This window comes from Cheilinus undulatus, linkage group 7 (genome assembly GCF_018320785.1).
Source record: "Cheilinus undulatus linkage group 7, ASM1832078v1, whole genome shotgun sequence".
Taxonomy (NCBI): Eukaryota; Metazoa; Chordata; class Actinopteri; order Labriformes; family Labridae; genus Cheilinus; species Cheilinus undulatus.
Genome location: NC_054871.1, coordinates 15,372,339 through 15,394,835, shown reverse-complemented (window position 1 = coordinate 15,394,835; position 22,497 = coordinate 15,372,339). Strand labels below are relative to the sequence as shown.

The window sequence follows — 22,497 nt, the reverse complement described above, 5'->3', positions numbered from 1 at the left end:
GTTGTTTATATATATTTTCTGCAGAGACAAGCTCACTAATACATCACACAGCAAGAAACGCTTTCCTACATTAAAGGGCATCACTCATTGATGATCTCTCTCTCCCTACCACCCTCTGCTATGGATATAAACAAATAATTATCTATCCAGATCATTTAAAAGAATGATTTCTCTGAAACAGAATCAAAATCAAATGCACCATCAATTATATTCTTGCACTATAAGAGCAGTATGCTGTAGCGTGCTCAGGTGAAAAACTGAAGAAGGTGTATGAATAAAAGCCATCTTTGTACCGAAGGCTTAAATAAAGCAGATAAATATCTTCAAAAGATGCTAATTGATCATAGGGTAAGAAGAATAAACAGTTGTGACTTCTCAAAGAAAAGACTCATCAGAGACAGCCCATGAAGTAAATAAAGATGCACGCAAGCAGAACAGAGGCATTACTCAGCAGCAGCGAAACAAATAAGAAAGGTTCATGCTCTGCTGAACTAAAGCAAGTGTAGACCATATGAATAACATAAAATCTAAGGTATTTTGTGCCTTTATTTGGACTGGTGGAAAGTTGTGGAGAGGTACCAAAATAAGGCTCCGAAGCCTTTGTTTTGATTTGGTAGGTATCAGACATGTTGGTACCAGTGCCACATTGGTACCTGATTTTGGTACTCATCCCTGTCTATGGCCCACTTTTGGATCCTGACCCACCAATTAAAAATCACTGCTTTAGAAACAACCTATTTTTTATTTTCTAGGAAGCACAGCTTAAACATGTAGAGGAAACAATCAGTGAGAAATAAGGGGTACCACTTTCCCCACAAAGGGCGCAAAAATCATTGCCCACAGGAAAAAAACATCATACAAGAAGACAGCATGACACTGACTATATCCTGTCTGAATGACACCTGTTATAAAGTAGTATTTATTATTTGATTTAACCTGAATAGCAGAAAGATGTTTCTGTATTAGACCAATTATATTGATAAACTAAAGAAAATCAAAGACAATGAAAATGATTCCAAGTAGTTTAGAGAGCAACAAAGACATTCATCAGAAAAATGCCTGATTCATTCTTATTTACTCAAAGTTTGAGCAAATAAGAAAAAAAAATTCAGGGATTTTAATGACGCACAGTCTGAACTGGGTGTGTGAGGGTTTGAGGACTGGGATCCAAACACCTTTACAAAAGCTGCCAAGCGTAACACCTGTATGGCGTTGGCTGTTCTGGCAACAAAAACAAAAGAAGTGTGATTCATACACAAACCAGGTGAGCGAGACGACAAAAGAAAACCATCAAATAATTTGGAAAGATATTTCCATCATCCTTTCTAAAGTATTCTACAGCTGATATAAATGAAGAAACTTATCAAGAGCCATAAACAACCTTCCTTCTGATCTTTGCCCTTATTTACTCTTTGGCAGACTTCCTGTCAATATTTGAGGCAATAGAAAAGTTATTGCTGCTTGTGTTAAGATGACTCAAGGTTGTTGAGTCTCAAAACTTAAAGGCTCATGGCACGTTGGCATGACACGTTTTTGGAGAAGGACATAGATGAGCAACACTTTCATGTGTAGACAGACTAGAAAACAGCAACTAATACTGCAAGAAACACTCCAATTTAAATAAAGGATCTGATGTGGGCAGTCTCGTGAAAACCCTTTACCTGTGTTCACCTGTTCAAGGCAAACTCACTACTTTCTTAGACCTTGTGAAGACTTTGAATATCCCACCATCTTAGGTACATAATATCATCAAAAGATTTAGAGAATCTGGAGAAATCTCTGTTCGCGAAGGACAAGACCAAAGGTCAATATTGGATGCTTATTGTCAGGCGGCACTGCATTAAAACAAAAGTGATTCAGAAATGAAAGTCCCTGCATGGGCCCAGGAACACTTCCAGAAATGTCGCTGTCTTCTCCAGACCAAAGCTCATTTAAAATTAACTGAGGGAAAATGGAAAACTGTTCTGTGGTCAGATGAATAAAAATTTGAAAGTCTTTTTGGAAACCACTGGTGCTGTGTACTCCGTACTAAAGAGGAGAGGGATGATCCAGCTTATTATTAGCGCACAGATGGAAAGGCTTCATCTGTGATTATATGGGGTTGCATTAGTGCCTATGGCTTACGTCTGGAGAGACACTATCAATACTGAAAAGAGATGCTACACTATTAAAAACATGGCCCTGTCCCTACATTTTAAGGAACAGTTTATAATTTCTAGTGTTGAAAGGACAATGTATTGTGAGCAAAATGTTGTCACCTTGTACAGTCTGAAAACCAAGTGTAATGAATCTATGGTTAGCTGCTGCATGCTGAGCTCTTTGATCAGGACTGAGCTGGTGGCATTTTCCTCTTTCATCAAACCATCACCTTGCTTGCATTGTGTGATTTGTTGCTGATAACTAATCTTCAAAATGGCCTTTGAATCCAGGTCTAATGACACTGACTGAAATGAGCTCTTCAGTAACAGCACAGGCTAATTAGCTTGACTGGTTTTAATAGTTAAGCATGGACATAAATCTTTCTGAGTGTTAACAGAGGTCAGTGGTGAATCCTTGTGTACTTCACCTCTGAGGGAAAATTACCATTTACTTGCAAGAGGAACACTCTGAATGTGAGCTTGCCTGTTCACTGCATTGCAGTGAATTATATAACTTCCTTCCCTGATATAGGACCTTTTAGTTACAAAACAATGAAAGCTATAAATGAAAAAGCTCTTCAGTCCTTTAGGTCTCCAGTGATGTTCATAGTTCCCTTGGCAATTTGGCAAAGATGTCCTTTGTATTTGCTGCAATCAATCCTGCAGCCAAACTAACAGTTTTTATTCTTAATGTGATAAAATAATGAAGCAAATAAAACAGCCATGAATGCTCTGTGAGACTAGATTTATGCAAAGCTCTGGGTTTGAGCTCAATGCAGACAACAGCATGCCTACTAGTTAACAGTGACAATGCTAACATCATGTGGTACCTATGTTCATAGGCTTAGTTTAGGATGCTTTCTACGGGTGCAGGGTATTATCTGCTCATTATTGCAATGGTAAATGATAGCATAAAAAGCTAGTTATTGGTAACAACAAATATTTAAAATTCAGAATATTCCCTCCTAATTCCTTATCACTCAAAGTGATTTCTTAGGACCTAACATAGTTAACTTGAGAAGAATGTTTTCAGTAATGTCAAACACTTTGTCAGGGATTGTTTCATTGAAACACCCTGAAAAACCTGTAGTTTAATAAGGAGAATTCATCTAAATTCTAAATGAGCAGTTTCATAAAACAGGAGGACATTTTCTCTTGTGCACTAGACTAGGCACTAGAGCTCACCGTCTATCTTGTGGCTCTCACAAAGGCAGATGAAGTTTGGTTTTACTTTAACTATTAGCAGGCCTGCCCACAGAATTGGCTGCACCCTTGAAAAGCCAAGAGAATGGGCACTGCCCGGTTGTGATTTATTGCTGGTATCAATGCATGTGTAGAATTGGTGCTAGCATCCTGGCTAACAGTTACCTAATTTTGGACCTGAGTCCAGTTTGACCTCCCAAGTGTGTAAAACTGTTATGGGGTTCTGATGTTGTAACTATTTATTTGTGCTACTTTTCAACCACTTTTCTACACTTTTCTGCCCATTGTGCAACTTCTTTTTGCCATTTCTAACCCCTTTTGGCTGTTTTTTGCCCTTTTTTGCCTCTTTACACTAATTTATTCCACTTCTTTTTTGGCACGTATGTCCAATTTCCTCACTTATTACAGATTGTCATATTTGCCACTTTTTACCACGACAGTTTTTTATAGTCTTTCCCAAACTTACGTCCATCTCACTGGCATAACATGATCTTTATTTTATCCTAAATTAAGAAGCACAGCACAAAATTTGAAAACCAAAATTGCTCTTTTACGCCTCTTATTTCTCATGTTTCTATCCAAACAGAAGACGGTTCATTTCTTACTGTCCAGGTAAATGTAGTGAGGTTCACTCCAGTTGCTCCACAAAGGAGGTATGTTCAGGCTGGAGCAGCGAACTTGGATGCTGTAATTCAGTCTGGGCTTCAGGTCCAGAGACAACCAGGGCTCTCCAGGTACAGACAACACCTGGACAACACAGCAAAGGCAGAGAGAGAGAGATAGAGAGAGAGAGTCAGCACACACTAATACATCCAGCTGACCTCAGGATAGTGGGGTGTGTTTCCATATCACAGTGATGACTTCATCACATTAGTCATCACAACATGATTGTGGTTCACGTTTCATGTTTCATTAAGTGTAACTGTTCACAGAACACAGCCAGAACATGACAAAGTGTCTAGACACCAGTTATTTATGTCAAAATGTTCTTCCAATGTGTCACACTAAAAAAATTCAGCTTGTAGCCTTACATTACCAATAACAACTGCAGAAGAGGACTACAATTGAAAGTAAAACATGTTTTGTATGTTTGCCATCCCCAAAAAGCCATCCTCTATTTATTTAACTTCCCATTTTTCACTCTTTTAAAGTTTTGCCCTATCCTAAACAAGAGTCCAAAGATAAAGGGAGCTGTATGCAGTTCATTTATGGAACAATCTGAGGTAAAGTTTGGCTCTGGGCTGTATGCATAAACATTTCTGTCTCAGAGAAACCATATTTTATTCATTCATCTATAGGAGTTTTTAACAGTAAGTCCAAAGTCTGGTCCCTGGGTGAATCATGGAGCTTCTGATCCACTGCTGGACACTGAGTGTACTGTTGAATGCTAAGTACACCGTATGAGGTTGTATGAGGCTTTTAAACCCCCACTGAATGTGAACAAGTCACACTAAATAAACATAATGTCTGGTCAGTGGAAATTATTGCTTAGCCAGCTGCAGAGAAGGGCAAACACAGAAAGTATGTGTGTGACTTAAAGCACAAGTGGGGCTTAACATGCTTGAATTGTCAACCATCCTACAACATATTCTTTAACACCAAGATCAGGGGAAATAAGCATCTGATTTGAGGGCATTCTTGCCTTTTTTAAAGATATTTTGGGCTTTTAATGCCTTTATTTATACAGAAGGGCAGTGGATAGAATCAGAAACATGCAGGAAAGGAGCCACAGGCTGGACCTGAACCCAGGCCGCAGCATACAGATAGAAAAAAATCTAGTGCTCGCTACAAAGAGAAGCAAATTTCCCGTGAGCAAACTTTCTAGCAACAGTGAGAGCTGCTACAGGGTTAGGGTTAGGAGGGAGCCACCAGCACAAACAAAGCCATAAATGGACTCAGAACCTGTTACGAAGATTTTTATTTTCATTTAATTTTGGGGGGTTTATTTGGGGGGGATTCAGAAAACCTGTGAACAGGTTCTTTGCAGATAACATTCTGCAGCAGCAAAGGACTCCAGATGGGGGGCAAGAAGTGATTTCAACAAAGACAAATGCCATCAAAAAGGCCATGTTTTGTGCTCCTTATGACTATGCCAAGCATTCAAAGTGTAAAATAAAATCATTCTTACTCTACTTTCCAGTCCTTAAAGTAGTGACACGTTCAGTATTTTTTTAAAGCTCACTGGGAAATGACAGCAGGGAGGAACTTCAGTTTCAGTTTCAAAGTTTCAGTCTAAAGCCTGGACGAACGGTGGCACACAATGCTTGTGTATGGTTCATTTCCACAAAGCAGTCTGTTTTGGTTCAGTAAAGATTTGTCATGGTTTAGCATATTAAACTCTGATCTTACCCATGTTTACTCAGCTGATGCCTTGTAGTTTAAATATTTGCCCTTATTTTGTCTTTCCACCAAACTATATAAAGTATGGCTAGTGGTATGGATAAGGACTCAGATCAGCACTTTCAATGTGCTGTATATAGAATTAAGAATACAAAAAAAAACACTGACAATAACAACCTTTAAAAAAAACAAAAAATATACTTAAATGATTTTAAAAATGCTGTGATTAGCTCTTTGGAGAACACTATGCCTTCAGCTAGACTATTCTCCACTGTTGTCCCCAGTGATGGAATGAGTCTCCCAACTACAGTTGGCTCGCACTGTCCTGCTCTACTTCTGTGATTTGTTTTTGCCCAGCTCCTTGTGACTGATCCAGCACTCAGTACTTTGGTCATTAGTTGTGGTGAAGACAATTTAATGGATGGTGATGATGAGAGAGCTCACATTTTGGTTGTTTCATTGTTGACGTTTATATATATATATGAAAAAACCTTGTATATATCATGTGCTTTGCCTTTAACACTGCATGGCAGCACCTGAGTCCAACTGGACCTGAAGCACTTTGTGGCACTTACTGATGTTGTTCCTTCTTGTCTAGAACTTTGCTTTTGTTGTTCTTGCTCTCGAATGTATGTCGCTTTGGATAAAAGCGTCTGCTAAATGAGGTTGTAACATTGTAATACTGTGATTAATCATGATTAATCACAGTGTAGTGATGTGATTAACTTGATTCATTTTTTTAATCGAGTTACAGCACTACTCTTAACCCATGTTTTTTTAGTTGATAGTCTATGACTGTTTCAATTAAAAGCACGTTTGTGACTAATGAGGAATGTTTTATATGTTAAATGGGCTCAGCTAGCTCAGTACAAGACTGCTAAAGACCCTTGTCTCCCTTCAGCTGACTAGATGATGCTTGGAGGTCTACAGGACAGTAATTTTCTGATATTGATCACCTCCACGCCAGGTAAATCAGTTAAAATGTGAAAAAATATTTTCTATAAAGGTAAAGGATTGTATTCAATGTATGCAGAATTCTTCTGATGATAACTGTAGTGCACAGGTCCATTAAGAGCTTTAAAGTACTAACTTTCCTCATTTTCAAAGGCTGTACCCCCATTTGGCATTTGTGAGTCATCGGATCATGTGACTGCAAACAATCTATAGAATCAGAAACCGGAGTGAGTGAGAGAATAAGGAATGACATACTGGAAAGTAGCCACAGGCCAGAATTGAACCCAGACTGCTAGCTTTGAGGACAGCAGCCTGCTAACCTGAGACATAAACAAGAGGCTTCAGGTGCCCCACAGACACAGAGCCCTCAAAGATTTACAGCTGCCTTGAATCCCTTGTGTTTTTTTGTTGCAGAAGAAACCATACGATTAACAATATTATTTAACTACTAAAATTTACAACCTCTCTATAAAGTGTAATGTATCTTAAACTGGCACCTAATTTTGATCCCAGGTCTCACAGCAGATAAAGAAGGCATGTTTAAAACTTTTGACCGGTGTTGAGTGTTACCTTCCAGGTTGGATGATGGGTGCTGGATGAGTATCGGACCTCGTATCTCAGTGGGCCAGTGACAAAGTCTGATGGGTCTTCCCAGTGTAAAATCAGCTCTGCCTCAATGGTCTGAGTGTGAGACAGGTTGACTGGAGGACTTGGTTTCACTGCAGAAGAAGAGGAGATAATCACAAAAATAAATACACATGGTTAATATACATTTTCTATAGCAGAATAGTCATACAGTGATCTATTATAAATCCCTTTTAATCCCGCTTTATCATCAAGTGACATTTAACCAGAGCTGATGAAATCCTTTAACAACCTGTATGTTGAAGTCCAGTATCATACTTGCCATATGAATAATTAAGTTTCTATTGGTGTAAAGGACACTCATCATTCCATATACAGTATATACATATATATATATATATATATATATATACATATATATATATATATATATGGTCTTAGTATTTAAACCTGGGATGTTTATTTGCTGTCAATGGGGGAAACTGTGTGCTCTGTACACCTTAAGGTGGCTTAAGCTGTAATAACTCTTACCTTCAGAGAACAAAGATCAATACTACCCCAGTCCCTATGCCTGGATTATCAATATTAGATAAATAAATCTAAAGCATCTTGAGCGTGGAGAAGATGAAAATTATTGAGCAAGTATAACTGAATTTGTCTGCACTGCATATACTTCAGATTTACTTTCTTTTTTGGTCTTGGCTGAGCATTTTGACTATCAGTCAGCTGAAAAAAGAATAATCATGCAACATATCAGGTTTAACATTAAGACTGATTGATGATATCCGGTGCATTCAAAGGTGTAAATTAAAGCATGTCATTTCTGTCACTTAATAAAGGAGACAGGCGTAGCAGTACGGGTAAAAAAAATCAATCAATCATGACAGTTACAGAAAGAGATATCTGAGTCTCGTAGGTTAACATAAAACCACAAAGATGTCTGCTGTGGGGGAAGAGATTACTCAACATTATGAGTAATAGCTCAAATATTTGTTTTCCAGACGGCTCTCACATCAGAGGAAAGATGGGCCTTTTACTCTCTCATTAAAGGGTAATTTGAACTTGTCATTGAGGAGAAGAAAGTGTTGATGACCCCCTTTATATAATCATAACAGGACAATGAATGTTCATAAGAAGTGACATACAATGTAGTAGTCTTACAGAGTTGGCTCTTAAGAGTATTTTGTCCCTTTAAGGCTAAGTGCAGCACAGATGGGATAAATTATCCACGGCTGCTAACTTGGAGATAAGTAACAGGCCAGTTACGGTAAAACTTTTGCAAAGCTATACTTGCATCAGAGTTCATCTCTACACAATAGGCAGCCACTGCTATCGCTTCAGTAGCCACTGCTATCACTGCTTACAGTACAACAAAACCAAAGACATCCACCTGCATGACAGGCGAGAGCAGGTTTTAGAGATGAACTGGAAGAAGTGAAAACTCAGCTGAGAAAGGAGAGAAATCTAAGAAACGCGGCGCAGGGACCCTTCAACAAATACACCCTCATGCGACCCTAAATTAGAAAAAACTCTCAGAGCTGAAATTGAAGCTCTGAAGGAAAATTAGACGAAAACCTTCAGCAGTGGCATCCAGGCAGCCAAGCAGACAATGGCCTTGTAGAATCGTCTGGAGGAACTCACTAAAACAAACCAAGAGCTCCTCTCAAAAATTCAAACCCAGGAAGAAGCCATTGCGCTGCTGCAGAAGGCTTTGGAGGACTCCCAGAAACCACCGCTTTCAGAGCTGACAAAGAAAATCTGGTGGAGAAATTAACGTCATACAAAGAAGACACATTCAGCTACAACGTCAAGACCACCACTGAGATTGTCTGCTTAAAGAAAGAGCTGACGAACATAAAGGACAACAGCCTGGAGATGGCCTCCAAACTTAAAAGTCTCGAGGAGGCCAACGTAGAGCTGCAGAAAGTGTTGGAGAAGTCCAATTTGGAAAAGGACAGTCTGTTGCAGGCCAGCAGCCTTCTGACTAAACAAGAAGAGACGGCCAATGAGGACAAGTTGCTTGTCAAACAGCTCACTGCTGAAAAAGAGTCTTTGGAGCTAGAGATTAAGGTTCTTAAAGAGGAGGCTTCAAGCAGGGACACATTGAACAGACGTCTGACAGCAGAAGAAGACTGTGAGACTGCCTCCACACTAAAAGCCCAAGAGGAGGCCAATACAGCGCTGCAAAAGGCATTGGAAGAGGCCCAAAATGAACGGGACCTCCAAATGTCGAAGGCTGATGGCTTCCAGAGGGAGTTAGAGGTGATGAACCACAATAAGAAAGTAGTGGTCGAAGGTCTGACAGCCAGCAGTGACTCCCTGGAGAAGGAGGTGCAGCTCCTAATGTGCGCCACTGCATACAGAGAAAGGGCTTTACAGATGGCTGAAAAGAAATATCTTCACATGTTGAGGCCTGACGAACTCCAGAGACAACTGGAGGAAGTCCAACGTCAGCATTTTGAGTTGACCAACAGTTACAACATGCTGATGGAGGCCTATGTAAAGCTGCAGGATGCATTGGAGATGAGCAAAAGGGAAAGTCATCGCCATGCATTGAGGGCTGACAACCTTCAGAGACAACTGGTCGAAATCAGACGTCGGTATCTGAAGATCACCAACGACAACAAGATCCTGATTGACAATTTAACACAGGAGAAATCCTCGCTGGAGCAGGAGGTTAAAAAACTTAAAGAGGAAGCCTCCACCAGAGACAATTTCAACAGCGAGCAGCTGGAAAACTTAAAGGATGAGCTCAAAGAAAAGGCCACCAGAAGCCTTGAGCTCACATCCAGGCTTGAGGCCCACCAGGGGCCAACGTTTCTGTCCTGCAGAATGAGCTACAGAGACTTTCAACAGCAAAAGAAGCAGGAAAAGTTACATGCCGATCATCACCATAGAGTTTTAGAGGAGCTAAAGCAACATCTGGGTGAGGCGATCTCTCCTTCGAGGTGTTTTAAGAAGATCATCACTCCAAAATGCTGCCGAAAATTCAAGCAGCAGACGAGGCTGGAGCAGGCTGAAGTTCCTGTTTTCTTCAAGACTTTTTCATCCTTCATGCACCTTGGAGGCTGGTGAAGTTGTGGCAGAGATACCTCCCTAAGCTCGTTTCTGTGTGTCAAGACCCTGCTTTGTCTAAGTGGGTTTTCTCTGGGTGGGTGCTCCAGTTTATCCCATTCCAAAATTTGGAATAAAAAAAGAATTTAGTGCAGTTTCAATGAAATGCAAAATAAATTCATTGATTTATCTAATTCTTTCTGTATAGCTGGTCTTTGTATAGCAATGTGAGGCATTTTTTATTGTTGACTGTATTTTGTTTATTAAACGTGTCCCACAGAATCCAAACATGATGCACTGAATTGTGCAGCATGCTCCCTGTCCACACCACACTCAGACTGAGGGCTGAAGGAGTTTTCCCATGAATTACAACAGCATCCTGGACTGCCATTGTCTACTGGAACATCCAGCTGATAATTTCTGCAAACTCCTCAGTCACTGTCCTGCTCTGCCAGTTCATCTAAAAAGCTTGGTTAGACCATGAAAGTCCTTCTCTGTCACTGGAGATATCTCAGAGAATGGATGCAAACACACTCGCACAGAGGACAAGGTCACGGCTCAGCCACTCTCTGCTATTCCAAACGCATTAGCCAATCACAACAGAGGAGAAAGTCCTTACTCGTCCAGATTCATCTAGTTTGAAATGGATGCCTGAAAAGCGTAGGTGTTTTAAACATTAAGGAGCTCTGCATCATCTCCATTCATGGTTGAATTTATTATAAGGGATCAAATGCCAGTAACTGAGCAGCTTTGAAAAAACAAGGAATGCTGGAAACTTGCTGTTTAGGCACTTCATACATTGTGAAAGTGAGTCATAGATTAGTGAAGTGATACTTGCACCTTACACTTAACACTAAAAAGCTTTAAATTATCAAACAGATCTGGATTTTTTGTCAGTACTACTATAAAACAGGAAATAACTGATACTTAACCAAGAATTTATGAATTGTAAATTCTTACTTAAAGCTCCCGAAAGGAACCCTCTGTTTGCCACTTTCCTACACACTTTTAAAATTCTAATTTCAGCTTATTATAATATTTATGTTATTGGTTGTGGCTTTTATAAAGGTGGGACCACACCACAAATGTTAGTTCGTGAGCCCTGATGAAGACTTACTTGGTTGAAACACTGACATTTGAAATGATTTGGACATTATAATGAAGTATAATTAATATGCCTGGTTTCCTTTTTATATTATAATTACAGTTAGCTTAATGCTTGGTTTTAAAATTGAAGCTATTCGTACTCAATTGAGGATGCATTTCTTTCAAATACCAAGATCTCATCATGAAGTAACATGAATTGAAGTGGAGCAAGTATAGACTTGTACTTTTGCTCTTCTAGATTGTATGTGTAGGTATATAGGTAAGTATAGATGCACGTGTGCATCTATATACAGTATATGTGTATTTTTTGGTGTGCGTGTGTAAAGGTAGGCTATGTGTATATATTTACTGCTTATGTTGCATTTTTACAGGTAAGAATATAGGTTACTGCTCATGTATCAAAAACACTTTTGTTAATTGATAAGGTAATGTAAGGTAGGGGCAGGACAAGATAAGCACTGAGCTTCTTCTGCCCCTTCTCGAACAATGTGGGGTGTGCATATGTGTGTATATATGTATGTAGATATGTATAAATGTATATATGTGTACGTGTATATATATATGTACATATGTATATTTTTAGTTATGTGTATGAAATTGGACTGGCAAGTTGACACAACTACACCGAGCAATATATTTTTCTTTTTGTTGTTGTACGTTCGAGATAAATAAATCAAATCAGAAAAAAAAAAATGTCAGGGCAAAGACACTTAGTAAGTCACTGAAAGAAATGTGCTTTTTCACTAGAAGTTACACCCCCAGTCATAACAACAGTAGACCCCTGCTGTGTGGACATCTCAGCAGTTTTGCTATTTGTTAATTTGCAATTTTATAAACTGTATTTTTCTTTTTGTAAAATGTCCTCATAGTTTTATATAAACTGTACATTTTAAACCTGGGAGAAAACAATTATATTGCAAATAAACCAAAAAGAGACAAAAGAGAGATTTGATCTTACCAGGGCGAGCAGGAATCCGAAGTAGAACAGAGGGTGCAACAGTGCCTGAGATGCTAGCACTTAGCATGGCAACAAAGCTTGTTGTAGCATCGATAGCCAGCGAACAAGTGAAGGAATCCTCTGCTGTACAAACTACATTGTTATTAGAGGCAGTTTTTCCATCTTTTTCAGACCTGAAAACAAAGAGATACTTCAGTCTACTTGTCTTTTAAATGGATGATAAAGTGTAGTAAAAACACATGACTTCTGACAACACAAATTACAAAAAAGCTGGGGCACTTTAAAATGTAAACAAAAACAGAATACAATAATTGCAACTCTCATAAACCCATATTTTATTAAAAAATGGAATATAAACAACATACCAGACATTAAAAGTGAGAAATTTTACAATTTCCTGGAAATTATTAGCTCATTTAGAATTTAATGGAAGCAACGCATCTTAAAAAAGTACTTTTTTGAAATGTTGTTTATGACCTATTGTGAATAAAATATGGGTTTATAAGATTTGCAAATAATTGTAACCAGTTTTTATTAACATTTCACACAGAACCCAAACTTTTTTGGATTTAAGGTTGTATTTAAAAATATTAAATGAAAAAAAAAAGTGTAACTATTTCAAGCACAGTTGATTGCCACGAGGTAAAGAAAATGTTATAAGTTCTTTTGTTTTTTTATAAAATTAATAATTATAATTGGCAGATACAAAATACAAAAAAAATTGCAATTAAATGTAAATTCAGTCAACTTGAGAGATATAAATTGATATATTTTAGCATAGACGATAAACTGATCTCAGAAAGGAGAATTGTTTTTTTTGTAGGTAAAAGAAATCAGATATTTGTCCAACCCTTAAGCTCTCCAGAGTCTGCATAGCATTTCTTATCTAGTGACTGTGTTTGATCAGCGCTGACCTGGTCTCTTTATTTTCACTACAATAACAGCCTGGAGCCAGAGTGATATCACACAGCTTCCCCTCTCTGCTCAACCCCCCACTGGGCGGTCGGGAAGGGTTCAGATCAAACACAGATACACACAGAAGGACTCCTTCACATGCTGGAAAACAGTAAAAGGAAGAAACTACAAAATAATCATAGCAAAGGGGCTGCTTGATACTCACAACAGATGCTGTAAGCTAACTGCCATTAGACTCAATTCCACTGTGGTTGAGGGCGGACCGTGAGACTGAAGATCACAAGTTAAATTTTCCCAGTGTTCAATTCTGCACAGTACGTCAAAACAGGTGCCTGACGAGGAATGAGAATAACATGTTAGCAGCACATTCACCACCACATGACAGTGACCTCCTAATGAGGCTTTCTGGGAAAACAGATGGACATTAAACAACCGCTAGGACACTAAACTGATCAAACTTGATGCTCCCTGGGTTAGTGAAGCAGGATGCTTTAACTTTCCAGGGAGCACATGGCTAGAAATCCCCATATGGAAAGATACATTTATGACAATGCATAATGAATATGATAACATTTGTTCAAAAGCAATTAATCCATAGTAGCATAGCTTTATGCTATAAATGAGGAGGCTGGGGTAGAGGAGGTTAAGCTTTGCCAGTAGCAGCAGTATGATTCAGCAGCATTAATGCAAACAGGGATTAGCGAGAAGTATTTCATATATTTAAAAACACAGCTGCATTGAGAGAAAGAGCTGTGATTGGCTGTGGGAGCTGGGAAGCGATAATCAGGATCGGCTGGGCGAATGACATCCTTGTCCAGCATGAACAAATGCTAAGCTTCATAGTCTGGAAAAACTGCTTCTCACATCTGTTTCTTAAAACAGGTGAGTTGGAGAGTTACAAATCCAAACAATTCAAAGGAAACCCCTGCACTCTGTCCAACTTGCAAAAAAAGGGTAATTTATTTACAGTGTTTCAGTACAAGACCTTTATTAGGTGAACAGTGTGTAAAAAAGGGCAGGACATCTCAAATAGGAAGTGGCCACACACCTGAAACCATCTACCATTATGTCGTCAAAACTCAATTGGCAAACTGACAAAACAAAAAAAAAAAAAAAGATATTAGCTTCCTGTCTGAGAGAGTAAATATGATGAAAAACTACAAAACTGTAATTTTCAATAAGTCTATCATAACTAATTTTAAATAAGAGGACCTAATGTCGGAAAGAGTCCCTCTGTCAGACTTTTGGGACATCAAAAGTCTCATAAAGGAGTCAGGAGACCCACTGGAAGCCTTTAGATTCTTTGTTTAATTATCTTTGTTTAGATCAAACACTGAAAGGTCTTGGCTAACCCCCATTGATTTCAATGCATCACAGCGTCTCACAGATCGATGCAAACAAACAAATCCTCCTCACCTCCCTTGCGTTGTCTCACCTCCACACTGACAATTTCTAGAGAGCATTTTATAATTATGACTCACTTGAACTGGCCCCTGTTAATAATCTCATCAACCATCCTACTCTCTGTTCTAGGTAGACAGCAGAGGAGCTGAATGATTTCCTACACAGAAGACGTCAGAAGATTCTGTTGTGCTGACTGATAAGAGGGGGATCCCTGTGAGTCAGACTATCTTGTGAATTGATCAGGGGCCATCAGGACAAGGAGCCGGGAGGGACGGGAGATGAAAAGCCATTAAAGTGTAATGAGCCTGTCAGGCTGATCTTTAGGGGCATCTTTATCAGTTTGATTTCTCTCTGTCACACTAGCCCTGGTCTAAGACACATCATACAGGTATCCTGTTGCTCCTCATGACAAGTGGATCTCTTCAATGCTGTTTTGCAAACAGTTGTGCAGCCGTGATGCTTTTGTAAAGATTATTTTGTTTTTTTTTTAATGCCTTTACTTGACAGCAGTGGTGGGCTGTCAGGGCCAGCAGGAGTCCTACTCTGCTTGTCTTAACACTGTAAGGATCACATCCTTGTATTTTTTAATCCAATACATTTTTTGTCAATGCACTATGTTTAATGCGGATGTTTTTACTATTACATAATTATCCTGACTGTCTAACAACTCTCTCCCTCAGTTATGCTGCTTCCAGCTTTATATCCTATTAAATTTTGTCCTTCTGTTGTCTCTAGGTTGAAAATATCTCCAGTGAGGCCTTTGGATTTTCAAGTGACCAATCAGATTTTAAGCTTGACCTAATAGGTGTATTATTTGACATAATTCAGATGGCCTTGCCAAGCACATTAGAATTTAGTGTGGTCTGATTGGGCATTGGGCAGGTCCAGTGATTCTGAGACTAGCAAGCACATCAGAATTAGAAGTTCAAGTTAAATAATTTATGTAGACTTTTATATTAAGATTTCTAGTGCTTCAGTGTTTTTTTTGTTTTTTTTGTTTTTTTGTTTGTTAAATCTGTTCTTTACATAGATGTTCCTTTAGTATGCTGTAGGAGAAGAAGAAATTAACTTTACTGGTTTCTTTATTGAAAGAAAAGTATCAAGAAAAGCCTGGGAGAGACTTTTTAGAGCAACACTTTCAATCTAGGAAACTAGGAAAGGTACTGGCGGCTTACGGAGTTGGAGAAACATTGCATACTGTACCAACAGGATGGGTTTTATTTTAAAATCCTATCAATTTGGTGTTTGGAGCTGAGCTGGTTTTACAGAGCACAGTGGGACAGAAGACGTACTAGTGCCTTTGAAAGATTCTGGGGAAACCCAGGTGGATCTATAACTCAACAAACAGATGTGCAGGGAAACAACTCTGCAGCTCATAAGGCTCTTCTTAAAGATGCACAATGCACAGCACTCCAGAGCTTCATAGGAAAGTAGATGGGGCAGGAAATCAGGGAAAGTGTTATGAATGACTTATAAGAAAGGAGCAGCAAGCTGGACTTGAACCCCTGCTGTATACCTAGAGGACTATAGCCTCTGCACATGGGGCACCACCTCACCACTAGGCAATCAATTAACTTTGAATTAGAATTAACTTTCTTTAGTGTACTTTAGATGTGATGGACATTTTTGCTCCTTTCAAAATGAGTTTTACAAATGGGATAAGGGTCTAGATAATGGATGAAATATTTCCCAAAGTTTGTTGAAGTTACTCCTTGAAACTTACAAATTCTGGTAAATTAACTCTTACCAGCAGAGGGCTCATGAGGTTGTGTTCCACTTGACAGGCTCCTGAAGTTGCAGCGATGATCCCGTGGGAAGTTCGATTCAGAGCGGTTTGTCTCAGGTGCATGGGTGTCCCCTTCCTCCACATTGAGGTGGGCTGCAGTTGAGTCACAGCACAACTCATCCTGCCATGGGAGGTCCAGGACACCTGAGCGGAGAGAGGATCCCTCATCGGACCCTAAACACTGAACTCCTGCTAAAAGAGAGGAGGGAGGTTACCTCAGGTTTCACACGTGGAGAGGACAATTAAACATACTGTCTATTTAATACAACAGGTCACTTCTTTTTTATTTAGGTATGGATGTTTTTTAGTTTCTATTTATAGAACAATATTGGTAGACTAGTCAGCCCTAGATTCACAAGTCAGTTAAACTAATTAATCATGATTTTAATCTTTTATTTCCCACACAGATCAGTGCTATTGGTCATCCTTTCAATTTATCAGTGTTTTTTACAGATTTTAATCCAATAAAAAGTGTCACAAAGATACTAATTATTTGTTAAAAATTACTGTTTTTCCTGCTTCCCGTAATGGCCATTATTGTGCTTTTATTTTGTCTTCTTTACTGTTTGATGTTTGGGGTAATTTTTCCTTTCTGGACTTAAAAATGCTTTTATTTTGAAAGAAATAAATCATCTGGATGAGTAGGCTTCCTCAAGTACAATAAAAATCAAAATGTTTTATGCAGCAAAGATCACAACTAATTCTTATCTTATTGTGCATCGACTAGTTGGTAAATTTCTCTTTAATCAACAGGAAAATCAGCTGACATAAACTTTACTCTTCTCCAAGGCATGTAATATGCCTGTATTTCAAGAAAGACTTTATTTGTCTCATAGTAAGACAAAGATCTTGAGGCTCAAGCCTGACACTCTATTGATTAAGCCCAGGTGGCGGTCATTAGATAGTGTGTGATATACTCGCAGTGTCAAAGGAGAGTATACCGGTCTTCATTTTTGCTGTACTCCCCACAGAAGTCACACAGGGGAAATCTGTTGACCATCAAACTATACATCTTATAAAGTCTAGTGTCATCAGTGATGTGAGGCTGATGTGATCTGTGGGCTTCCACATCATGATCAGAATCCCTTTATTAGACTCTCAGTGCTTCTAAAAATAGAAGATTCCCTTCAAAGCTGAAATTAACATTACCTATAACCTTATCTATAATAGGGGAATATGCACATTTTTCAAGGATTTAGGGACAGTCATCTAGATCAGTGTTTCCCAACCATTTTTCCTTGGAGCCCCCCCTACATGCTCCTCAGAAAAGCGGAGCCCCCCCTAGGCCCCAAGAGAGAGAAAAAAGTGACACATTGCTGCCAAAGATCAACATAGATTTTAATTGTTCCACTGATAAAACCCTAAAAAAGGTCCATGCATACTTTTCTTAACAAAAGACCTTTGTATGAACTACTTTATAACTGCTTTATCATGGTTTTAGTCAATATTTGCAAACCTATTTTTGGCAGCCTCAGAGCAGACAAAGCCTCGCGCCCCCCCTAAGATCTCTGGCGCCCCCCCATGGGGGGTCCCGGACCCCAGGTTGGGAACCAAGGATCTAGATCTATGAGGGAAACTTTATAATACCGTAGATCATGCCTTTAAAAGCTGTCTGTTTCATCTTTAGCCTTGCAATAAAAAGACCTCATGTAAACTTTTGTGTTGCAGTTGGAACTCACCGTGGGACAGCAGGTCAACAAGTATCAGGACTGTAAACATCACAGGCCCAGCCCTGCAGAGAGATGACAGAAGAATTGGAGAGATGGAAAGTGAGAAGAAAAACTTGAGATTGCAGCTGTATAAAGACAAAACAAAAACTTTAGAAAAGGGAAAATTGTTTGAAAACTAAGAGACACATCAACAGAAGTATAGTTGGATTACAGTAAAAGTAGAACCTTTATACACTTCAAAATGGTACACCTGCAAGAAGATTCAAAGGGGGCACACACCCAGTCCCTTACTCTTACGCTCTGATATGCAGTGCTTCCCCTTTGTTTGTCTGTTAGGAGCAATTCAAGATTAAACAATCCTCTATGATAATTACAAATCAACATTAATCCATCCAGATCATCAAAAAGGGGGGATTTTCTTGGACAGAATCAAAATCAAAGAGCTTTAAAAATGTAAGTACTGATCTTTATCATCGTTGGACAAAGGTTTTTGCACCACAAGAGTAGCACACTTTGCTTGTTTGTTTATTTAATATTAAAAGTCAGCAGTTAAACAGCTATCTCAAATCATTATCATTAATGTTCCAGAGAAATTTCTTTAAAAACAGCCAATGGGCCATGAGATTAAAAAGGAAACGGCGGGCTAGGCTAGGCATGGATGCGTGATGCAATCACCCATGGACAAAGACAGATAGTAATGAAATACTGTCACTTACTATATGATTGCAAAATAACTACTGTGACAACAGTGGAGTGGGAGGAATCCCATAGAAAGACGGTTGGAATTTCAGAGAGTAATACAGTCTGGAGGAAGAACTGACCGACTGACTGATCGACTTCTTGTTGTAAATGACTCATCTGGTAGAAAGCCTATACACTGTGACATTGTGACACATAATGCTGACCTAGTAGTTTGTGTTAACGGCTTTTTAGCTTACTAGCTCCAAGTAGGGTCTACTTATGCCCATGCACCTGCTTTGTTTATCCTTGAGAAACTATTTTTTATCTCACTGCCCCCACAGACCTGTAATGTAGAATAATTTCCATCATTGCTCTACATTATGATCATGTCCTTACTGTTCCCTGGACTGTAAGTCACAGAAAGGTGGATCTTGGTATTACATCTATTTTAAAGTATATGCAGTGATTTAAAAAGCCCCTGCCCGCTTAGGGTTGTCACAAAACCAACATTTCAAACTTCTGTGTTACACTAAAAAAAAAATCAGACAATATTTAGACCTGTTAAATACAATCTTATAGTGCATCATGCTTGTAGCAGAGTCTTTCATCTCCTGGAAGCAATTCCAGCTGTCACTCTGCGAGAGGCAGGGTACACTCCAGGCTGGTCACCAGTCAGTCATGGGGTTGGGTATTAAGGGTGAACAATACTATTGATGTGCTATCAGTTTCCACAGATATTGGCTTAAAAAGTGAATTATTGTATCTGCACATCAAAAAATTTCTACTGATTTTTACAAGCCATATTTTGTAGGTAATTGTTGCCTGTATGTAGGAGTAATTTCATGTAGTTTTAGGCCGGACCAAAAGACCTACATCAGTTGAAATCTTTTTCTTTGCTCTTTTCTTTGTCCTCATTCCTTAAACTTTAGAGTGTGTTTAAAACCTGAAATTTTGGAACTGAGATACAAATTTAGTATCAATTAAGGCTAGGCAATTTATCGCATATTAGATTAAATCACAATATGACAGTTTGATACAATTTTTTTGCAGCAGATTTTTTGCTCTACACATTATGCATACATTCAAGTGTCTATTTTTAGAATAGTTTATGAAAATCAAATTATTTTCCTGTTCATGTGTATGACTTTCTTAATCAAAAAAAGAATAACATAAAAAATAATCACCCCCTGAGTATAGAAATTGATATAAAATTTGCTATATGAACCAAAATCGCAATTAGATATATTGTCAAATCTTTCATCCCTAGTTTAATTTAACTTATATTGTGCTGGTTCTAATATAGAATGACTTCTTGCTTGTGTTTGCTCAACAATACATAAGATGAGAAACCTAAAATTAATGCGTATTAAATCACAATTGCAATGGGGGGGGGGGCATTCAGATTTGTTCAGTCCTTGTATAAATATCAGCATCCACTTAAAGGAATCCGTAAATATTGGCATATCAGATATTGACAAAAATCCAATATCGTGCCTCCCTATTGGGTATAATATGCAACATTTTAAGCATTCATATAGCTGACATCAAATATATCCTCACCATTGTTGAGTCATGATGACTCTCTACAAAAGAGAATGAAGTTAAACTCCCTGAGTTCGCTTTTCTCAACCCTGTACTCATGCTGACTGGTTGGTGCTTTCTTCAGCTTGTTTATGTTTCACTCAGAGGCTCACACATGCTTCAGACATGTTGAATGGAAATCAGTCCTTCAAACCGCTGCACTCATGTTAGAGCGCAAGGGCAGGGATGGAAGTGAGGGAGAGTGCCGAGAATAGCTTCTTTTCTCTGAGACTGGCACTAAAGTGTGAAATCAAATGGACATGTAACCTTAACTTCCTTATTATACCTTTAAAAAGAAAACTGTTACATTTAAAACATGTGGTATCATAAATCATTGAAATATAGAAAATTTTGATGACTCAACATTGGATTGGCTATAGCTGGATTTTTAAAGTCATTCATAAATATATTTTTACTATCAATTTTAACTTCTTTGTTCTTGGGTTAACACTCAAAGATGGAAGCTAAGGTCTCTTGTCAAAATAAATACACTTAATTTAACTATACCATCACTTTATAATCTTATTTATGGGTTTAATTTCACCAGGAAAATGTGTAGTCCAAAACTTGTATTTCTTCTCAACAATCTCCCTACGCCCTCTTATCCAACGATAGGAATCTGTCCCTAAGAAATAAGTAAACATGATGCAGGCCAAAGTAAACAAGCAGCAAACTTTGGCTGAACAATAAGTAAAAAAAAACTCCAGTAGAACTCCTAACATGCACAGGCTTTGAAAATGAAATTAAAGCAAGTTTTGTGTTGAACAAAAAAAATGTTCTACACTAAAGCTCAAGTTTAATAAATACGAGGGCATTTTATCACCTTGAGATCACTAGGACCTTATTGTTCTGCTGTGCTGTTATCACCCACTCCACCAGCTTCATTTTTCTCTGACCCTGAAATCCTTTAAAAATCATATTCTCTGTAAGGTTTTGTGTCTGCAAAGGACAGAATTAGACTTTTAAGTCTGTCTGAGAGTTTTTCTATGCTGTATTAAATGTTATCATAATGCAAGAACTATCAAACGTCAGATATGTTGATTTATAATCACAGAGGAACAAATCTCTTTTAAATCAGTCCCCTAAGGTAAAACAATTTTCATTTTTTTCCTCTTTAAGGCGTTTTAGTGGAGTGTTTTTACTCTGATCATTTTTCACCTGTTTGAAGTAGACACATCCAACCATAAGCAATCCTAATATCCGTGCTTTCAAAGCCTGTCGCTACATTTCCTAATGCTGCCTCAATCACAGATGCTGTACTTACATTGTTGTGGTCATAGTGTGTGCATGGCCTGGCTTGATTTGGCTGGATGAATCTCACTGAGGAAAGAAGAAAAGGATTTTCAGAGGTGATGGCACACAGGGACACAGATCATAGCTGGTAGGTCAATTTGAACTCCAGCAAGACAAGAGCCTGCATCGTGATTGGAATAAATGGGGGTTATATTACATTAAGGGAACAGGACTGTGAATTCTTGGCAAAGGCAGATCAAGAGGGACAGGATAAGCAATTCTTTCTTCAAGTGGCATTACAAAAAACAATCAGGATTTCTTGGAAAACAAAGTATTTCAGTGGCAGATGTCTCTGATAGCAGCTTCCTCTGTCCTGTGCTGATAATTCATGAGAAAAGAAAATTCTCCCACTCAGCATAAAGGAAGTTTTCATGCAGAGAAATGACTTCTTTATTTTCTCTAGAGGTCATCAGCATATGCAAGAGTCATTTCCCATGAAAACAACCAACAATTTCAATAGGAAGCTACTAGATTTGATTCATTCGTTACTCGAAAAAATAACCTTTTGTCCTTTTTTGACATTTTTGTCTGATTTCTTCCTAATTTCACTTGTTTTGATGGACACTTCCTTTCATTATGAAGCCCTCTGCTGCTTGTTTTGGTGCAAAAACCAGAGCTGAGGAGCAATAAATTAGTACAGTGCAGCTGGCCACAAGCTGCTGAGCACATCTATTAATTCAATGATAAGGTAGACGAGATAAACACGGCGTGTAGACTGAGACAAACAAGCTCGAGTGTATGAGCGGAGGGTGTCCATGCCAGGAACCGTTTACACTGTTTACCATAAGTTGAATACTTGCAAACCAATCTGTAAATGCCTGCCAAATG

The 22,497-nt window shown here is 38.5% G+C and overlaps 1 protein-coding gene across 3 annotated transcripts in view; it reads right to left on the bottom strand.

Annotated features, from left to right (window-relative positions):
- The window catches only part of lepr (leptin receptor), a 70,164-nt gene that overhangs the window by 16,650 nt on the left and 31,017 nt on the right, over positions 1 to 22,497 (bottom strand). For 2 of the 3 annotated variants that reach the window (XM_041791042.1, XM_041791041.1), the window contains exons 2-8: positions 21,641 to 21,696; positions 18,124 to 18,176; positions 16,406 to 16,636; positions 13,460 to 13,586; positions 12,340 to 12,512; positions 7,206 to 7,354; positions 3,947 to 4,088 (exon numbers count right to left, since the gene is read on the bottom strand). In XM_041791042.1, coding sequence (XP_041646976.1) covers positions 3,947 to 4,088; positions 7,206 to 7,354; positions 12,340 to 12,512; positions 13,460 to 13,586; positions 16,406 to 16,636; positions 18,124 to 18,176; positions 21,641 to 21,654 — 889 coding nt within the window. In that variant the 5' untranslated portion in view covers positions 21,655 to 21,696. The remainder of the gene's footprint in view (positions 1 to 3,946; positions 4,089 to 7,205; positions 7,355 to 12,339; positions 12,513 to 13,459; positions 13,587 to 16,405; positions 16,637 to 18,123; positions 18,177 to 21,640; positions 21,697 to 22,497) is intronic. The other variant, XM_041791043.1, reaches the window with a different exon arrangement.